Source organism: Corella eumyota, chromosome 3 (genome assembly GCF_963082875.1).
Source record: "Corella eumyota chromosome 3, kaCorEumy4.1, whole genome shotgun sequence".
In the NCBI taxonomy this organism is placed as follows: domain Eukaryota; kingdom Metazoa; phylum Chordata; class Ascidiacea; order Phlebobranchia; family Corellidae; genus Corella; species Corella eumyota.
The window spans coordinates 16,883,327-16,890,952 of record NC_137492.1 but is presented as its reverse complement, the minus strand read 5'-3'; the positions used below and the strand labels follow the sequence as shown (position 1 = coordinate 16,890,952).

Sequence of the window (7,626 nt, the reverse complement as noted above, 5' to 3'; positions counted from 1 at the left end):
GTTTGTAGTTTGTATGATGTATTAAAATATAGTTTCACTTTTTTGCACATTCAAATATAGAAAATCACCAAAATTTTACTAATTGATAGTTCTGATGATTTATCTAAATGGAAATAAATCTTGACCAGTTTTCGTTAAAGCATAATAAGTAGTACTTTGAAAAAGGAAATTAGCAGCAGGCGAAAGTGCACAAAAACTTTAAAGTTCGGTTACTACTAAATCTCAATACTGATTGTTAAATACATGTTTATCTTGCAAGTATTTTTTTGCAGTTGAAAAAAAAAGAAACAACAAAAAGTTAAAATAATTTTGGATGGGAAATATAAACTCTACGGTTTAATTTATAACTTGATTGAATTTAAGAAAATGGGTTAAAAATAATAATGCATTTCATCACGGATATTTAATGATGACCAATACTGTGGGATTGGTACTTTTATTAATTTCTTTAACACTTCATGAATTACGTGAAGATTATATATATTAGCCTGTGTAGGAAAATGTGTGATAAATTTATAACAAAAATTTATTATTTTTGAATTTTTGTTTATGTTTCAGAATTTTCGGGATTTTCATAGAGTACTCCAAGACCACAAGCTAAAATAATTTCTTAAACTATAAAACTAACTAATCAGGTGTTTCTATAATCGGAAAAAATAAAATAAATTTATTTCTAAAAATATGTTGATATTTGTAAGAACTATAAGCATAGTAAACAAGATTTAAAATAAAAAACAATGAGGAAAAATCATGTAAAATAAAAAGTATTATAACCACCAGCAACTGTTTTAAATCAATAACGTTTTGTTTGTTGTATGGCTGTATTAAAAAATGGAATTTTTCATATATAAATCTAAAAAAAATCCAAATTTTAATGATTGATTGTTTGATGATTCGTTCAAATATTAATGAAACATGACCAGTTTCCGTAAAAGCATAACAAGTAGTATAATGAAAACGAATATTAGTAGCAGGCTAGAGTGTACAAGTATGTTGTTATAGGCTGAACAAAGTGTTATATTGCTAAAAAGAATATTAAGTGTAACAATTCATATAAGACTTGATAAGATACAAAGTTAGCACCAGCACATTTTTATTTTAAATATTTGTTAAAGATTTAGAAATATTTATTTTATTTTCGTAAAAATGGGTTTAGTTGTCTAATATGCAAGCCATACATTAAACTTTCAGATGAAGTTACCACTAAGTCTAAATACTGATTGTTGAAAACATGTATATCTTACACATATGTTTCTGCAGTTTAAACAAGAACAACAAACAGTTCAAATGATTTTAGATGGCACTAACATACCCTACGACTTAATTGATGTTACAAGTGAATCCATGTTAACAAAAATGAGGGAACTGATTGGCAAACCTGATGCTTTTCCACCCCAGATATTAAATGATGACCAATACTGTGGCGTTCGTACTAAATTAACCTAACGCAATGTAGGGTAGGATTACTTAAAGCCAATATGTCAAGGTTGTTTTGAATAGTAAATTAACGTTTGGGTGAGCTAAAGAAAGATTTTGATGTAAAGAATATGTGGGTAAGTAAATTATGTATTTAAAATAGAGCTAACCTTAAAATGTTTTAACAGAATTGCTATGCTTTAAATGTTGCAAATCATTCTAAAAAGCTTTACGAATTTTTAAAGTTACCTTCTTCTAGTCACAAAGAAGTTGGTAAATAGTGCAGCCTACGGTAAGCAATAAGTATATTTTGTGAAGCTGTTTCTAGTATATACCTTAATAATACTTTTTTTATAACGGGGTATATAAAGCATCTGAAGAAGCAATCAAATACAAAAGACTTAAAATGAATTCTTATCATAGATGAATATCTTTATAAACATGTGGTATATAAACTTTATAAATAATAAAACGCTGTTGGTTTTAAATAAATATAAACAGTTTTTGTTAAGTGTTATTGTTTTATGAGTGTACGTTTTGGTTATAATAAGAACAAACGCTAGAATAACAAAAAGTTTTAAACACAACAATGTTTTATTTTTACACTTAAAACTGGAAAATCCCATTGCATATTAAACTGCCTACAGTTTTCTAAACGTTTATTTCTGTTTATGGACCGTTAGTTAGATAGAGTAGTTAAAAATAGCCAGATTTTAAAATCTATAGACAAAAACTTTTTGGAAACTGCAAGATGATAACTGTAACCACATCAAACGTAGTTCTCAACATTAGGGTAAGAAAATTGTGTTGTAGTTTTTTTGTTTTGTCTAATTTCTTTTATTGCAAAACAGAGTCCAGTGGAACAAATTGAAATTAAAAAAATTCTTGATGATAAAAAGATTTCGTTTCGATTTCTTGAAATTTGTAGTGACGAATATCTAGAATTAAGAAATAAAACAAAAGTTTCAGTGCAACTACCTCAAATATTCAATGAAGATCAATACTGTGGGGTATAATATATATGTATTTTCCTACTAAAGCAAATTTAACCAAATTAGATTGATATAAACCTATATAGACTAGAGCTAAACATTATATTGTTCTAGATTGGCATTTTTGGCATTATATGCTAAATATTAATGCTTTAGTTTTGGACTAGATTTATTTCATTCTAGGCAATTAGCAATTATGTAAATTGGAATTTATATTTTAGAATTTTAGCGACTTCAACAAAGCTGTGTCTGAAAATGAGCTGAACAAATTTCTAAAATTGACAGAATAAACCAGATTTTGAAGTTTCTATAACTGCATTTAGTGAATAAAATAAAAACATACTTTTAAAATATTGTTTTTTTTTTTGTATTTAAAGTATTTTTTGATTACTAGCAAAAACAAGTGAAAATCTAAAAAAACAAAGTAAATAAAATTATTACCAATCTTTTAAACAACTTTTAGGCTAATTTCACAGCAATAACCAAACACATCAGACTTTTTGTTATATTTTGTAAGCATATATGGGTATACTGTAACGTAAATTTGTCTCCTTGCCGCTTCCGCGTTTACCTACTTCGTAAACTAAAAATCTCGCACCAAGTTTAAGTATATAACAGATGTATTCACAAAACGATAATTAACACTATAAAGCAACCAAACAACCGTTCATCCGGCTGTTAACTACGACACCCTCATACTATTCATTTCTTACAGTTTTAACTTACAAGAGACGTGATACATACAAGAGAGATTTTAAGATGTGCCCACGTGACGAAAGGTGTAAGCACGTGACTAGGGACAGATAACAATGTACAGTAAACAATAAAATGGCAGATTTGTTACTACTATCTTAAAAAAAAAAATTTTTTAAATAATGTACTTGGTTTGCAATATTTTTTTGGTGATATTTGCTGAAAAACCACCAAGACTTTGATATTACTTGATTGTTTGGCTTGTTCATTTTAGTATAAGTGAAACCTTTGAGCAGTTCCGCCTCGGTTAAACATAAACAAAGTAATATACTGACACCGGAAATTAGCTTTACAGTATAAGTATTATGCTGTAGAAGGAAGAATAAGTGTTATAGTGTCAAGAAAATACTAAACATAACAAGAAAATAAAGTTAAGCATTTAATTTAAAATTATATTATTTAGAAACTACTAAGTAGTTTGAAGACAAATAGCCAGGGTTAAAAAGCTAACACAATCATTTTTAAAACTTTTAGGTTGTTTTGTTAGTAGTTAGAATATCTTACAAGTCAAATAGAAAATGGGCGTCGACATCTACTATGCAAGTGTTACAGGCAATCTTGAGGTACGGGCTAATTAACATTATTCAGAATGTGAACACTTTTGTCATATGTACAAGTATGTTTTTGCAGACAAAAAAAGCACAACAGAAAATTGAAATGGTGTTAGATAGCAAGAAAATTCCTTATACATTAATTGACATTACTGCTTCAGCTTCTGACAAGGAGAAAATGAGGGAATTAAGCGGGAATCCTAAAGCTTTACCCCCACAGATATTTAACGATGGTCAATACTGCGGAGTTAGTATTGTTATTATTTGTTTTACACTTAAGATTTAAATTCGCTTATCCGTAGGCACTATAAACGGTATAAACTCCTGCTGAGCCAGCACTTAAGCAGCAGCATAATTGCCGAGCAATTATAATCTTTATAATATCCCTAACTGCTAAAAGCAACTCCAGATTGGGTCAAATTAACTGATGTTACTCTATGTTTAGGTCGTGCATTCGACCTTACCACATCTAGGATAAAGATATAAAAAAACATACATAAGTAAATTTTGTAACCGCTCGCAGGCGCTGATGAGTTAAAATATATAAATTTTTAAACCAAATAGTTGTTTTTATGTTATATTATGTATTATTAGTAACGCAAAATACAATTTTGAACAGGATTTCGAAGCTTTTGATGATGCTCTTGAATCAAACCAACTTAACGAATTCCTAAAGATAAACTAATAAATAAAGATTTTGTTATAATTCAGGAATAAAATAATAATTATTCATATTGTACAAACTAATCTCTGAATATTTTTATTGTATGTAGTACTGAAGTGTTAATAAAACGATTAGCAATCAGAAAATGCTTCAATGTTTTAACAAAATACAAAACAAATATGAAGTTTAATAGTGCAATCAATTCCTTTTTTAGCTTAACGGATTTTCTGCCCTTGAAATTAATAACATCCTTTACGACGCATTTTGTAAGGCACGAATTTTTTTATTTCTGCTTTGAGCGAAATTGTTTTCGATGCGATCTGGCAGGCAGTCTTGCATTTAACTTAACCCAGACCTTTTAATAAAGGTTCAACTATAGTACTTGATATGAGTTTAACTAGTGCCCTATAATATTAATTGAAGTTACTTCAAGCAAAAAATTTTAAAGTTTAGATAACATTTTTTATGTTTAGAAATCTTATAACATTCGTGTTTACATATCTTGGCAAAAGCACATATGACTAAGCAAATAAAATAGAGTTATTTCATATTACTTTAAAAAACTTTTAGAATTAGTCTTAAGGTTTATTATATATATATATATGTCTATATACAGATTAAAACCTATACTTATTTATAAAGTTAAAAAAATCTAGGAAAAAATAATATTACTTGTTTTGTAAAGGTTGAATTTGTTGTTTAACATATTGCGACCACATAAAAACGAATATGTTTTTTTTAATTGCTTCCTTCTTCCTGACGTTTTCTTTGGTTCAATGCCGACAAAATTGGTACCAACTGAAACAGGTTGAATATTTGATACAGCCAAATGTTGTTGCAACATACGACGGTGCAGAAAAAATTTGCAAAGAACATCAGGCGTCACTGGCAATAATACGTACTCAGGATATTCAGCAATTTCTTGCTGAAAAAATGCGATTGGCTGGTAAGTAACCTGTAACGATCCATTTTTAACAAATTACAACTATTTAAAATTTACTCACATTATTTTCTGTTAAAAAATCTTGAATTTATTTTAATATGTTATATATTAAATAATTTATTTTAATAATATTTATATATCAACAAAGCATTTGTGTTACATTGCATTTATAGGACTTTATAATTTTGTTTTGTTTTTGCAGGTCATAGTTCAAATCAAGATAAACGATTCTCTTTTTCCAACCGCTGGCAAAACGGTTATTTTATTGGCCTATCTCGCGAAAAAAACTTCGACCAGTTTAAATGGCAAGATGGAAAGATATTGAAGGAGAAAGAAGCATTTTGGTATCACACAGAACCTAATGATCACTCAGGATTTGAGTTGAGTAAAAGACGTTTTAAGTAAATCTTAGTCTATGGGTCTACTTTTATTACCCAAGTCAACTTTAGTGTAAATATGTGTCTGGACGTGTTTAGCTGTAAGTTGTTTGTAAAAAATTATAAGGCATAACTCTAACATTGTTTAACTTTTTTTTTATATTTTAACAGCGGAGTCGGTGAAAATTGTGTTCAGATGAATGTAGAAGATAGATACTTATGGAATGACATTGCTTGCGATATTGCCATGAATTTCGTTTGCCAAAGAACTATAAGTAGAAAAATAACAAAATAAATTTTTTTAAGAATACAAAATTTGAGGGTACTGTTTCAAAATACCTTTTTATTAAGATAGTTAAATTATTAGGCAATAACAAGTTAATAATGTAAAAAAACAGTCAAAGGCAACTTAAGACTAGGTACTTGATGTTACCCTATGTTTAAGATGTAAAACCGACCTTTTCAAATTGAATTAAAATAAGTTTAAAAAAATAATTATCTAGTTCTATTTGAGGTAAAATTTTTGATTGTTTTTCAGAAGAACGTCCACCCCGTTCAATGTAGCACATTCTTCAAAGCCAAAAAATGTTTATAAATATATTTGTACAAAACCACTTATACAATAATCTTTAATATAATAAATTGTTATCCAAAAATGTATTTACAATTGATTTTTGGCAAAATTTTTAGTAAGCGTCATCTGTATGTTTGCTTCTAATTTGAACGCTATAATTGTTCTGTAAACTTGTAATTAATAAACATTGTAAACAAAGTAGTAATTTAAATTGCTAAAATAAATATACAAGTAAATTAAATTACCAATAAATAGAGGATAAGTCAACAATTTTTTTTTGTAAATCGTTGAACCATGTTTTGCGACTTCACTAGAAATCTTCTATCAGACTATTAGTGTTTAGTATACGAATGTAAACAATCATGTTTTTAAAGTGCAGGACTTCGTGTTTTCGTTTTATTTCTCAGTTGTACCAAAAACCTTTAAACAAAACGCAAGGTATAGGCTTAGGTTTGTTAACTACAGGTATTCTTTGTAGCCAGCTAAGCACCAATATGTTCTCATGGAAGACAGCATCGTCAATTTATGACTTTAAAGCTAACGATATAGATGGCAACGAGGTAGCACTGAGCAAATACCAAGGCTCTGTGTGTATTATAGTTAACGTCGCCTCTAAATGAGGCTTCACCAAGGACAATTATGTCCAACTTGAGGAACTGGCCCAAAAATACTCACAACGGGGCCTTAGGATCCTTGCTTTTCCTTGTAATCAGTTTAATAATCAAGAACCTGGCACCAACGCTGAAATTAAGAAATTTGCCCATGAGCAGTACAACGTTACTTTCGATATGTTTTCTAAAATTCATGTGAATGGACACGAGGCTTTGCCACTGTTTAAGTACCTGAAAAATCACAAGAAAACAACAGGGACCCTGACAAACGGAATAAAATGGAATTTTACAAAGTTTTTGATTAATCGACAGGGTCAACCCTGCAAGCGTTTTGCTCCAAATTTTCACCCAATTAACATGGTAAAAGACATTGAAAAATTATTGTAAATATTTTTTTAGTAGTTTTAAATATAAATTCACAGTTTTTGAATTTTTTTTTGCTGTACAGCATTTTTTATTTAATTTCACTGATTAATTTTTAGGCTGCCTACTAACCCAACAATAACTTTAGCTACCCGAATTTTAAATTTTTTTATATGCAAATAAATACTGTGCAAACACGAAACTGTAATAATATAAAAAGTCAATATTGTATTGTATTATGTAGCATTTTTTTTTTTTTTAAGAACTTAATTTTTATGAAATTTTATCTAAAAATTCAGTACTAACATTTAAAAAAATTTTTTGTTTTATTTCATATAAAAACTGGTTAACTTTTTTTTAAACCTATAATTAAGTATCATAA

At 28.4% G+C, this 7,626-nt stretch overlaps 3 protein-coding genes across 3 annotated transcripts; all 3 read left to right on the top strand.

Moving 5' to 3' along the window:
- The first annotated feature begins 3,507 nt into the window (after window positions 1–3,507).
- LOC145745767 (SH3 domain-binding glutamic acid-rich-like protein 3) lies at window positions 3,508–4,509 on the top strand. Its single transcript, XM_082563927.1, has 3 exons — window positions 3,508–3,724; window positions 3,792–3,959; window positions 4,332–4,509. The coding sequence occupies exons 1-3, from the start codon at window positions 3,680–3,682 to the stop codon at window positions 4,395–4,397; spliced, it is 279 nt and encodes a 92-aa protein (XP_082420053.1). The 5' UTR covers window positions 3,508–3,679; the 3' UTR covers window positions 4,398–4,509.
- Window positions 4,510–5,000: 491 nt separating this feature from the next.
- Window positions 5,001–6,489, top strand: LOC145745782 (C-type lectin domain family 4 member A-like). The gene is made up of 4 exons (XM_082563943.1): window positions 5,001–5,322; window positions 5,522–5,699; window positions 5,868–5,971; window positions 6,235–6,489. The coding sequence occupies exons 1-4, from the start codon at window positions 5,106–5,108 to the stop codon at window positions 6,258–6,260; spliced, it is 525 nt and encodes a 174-aa protein (XP_082420069.1). The 5' UTR covers window positions 5,001–5,105; the 3' UTR covers window positions 6,261–6,489.
- Window positions 6,490–6,627: 138 nt separating this feature from the next.
- LOC145745198 (glutathione peroxidase-like) lies at window positions 6,628–7,622 on the top strand. The gene has a single exon (XM_082563205.1). The coding sequence runs from the start codon at window positions 6,633–6,635 to the stop codon at window positions 7,266–7,268; it is 636 nt and encodes a 211-aa protein (XP_082419331.1). The 5' UTR covers window positions 6,628–6,632; the 3' UTR covers window positions 7,269–7,622.
- The last annotated feature ends 4 nt before the right edge of the window (window positions 7,623–7,626 follow it).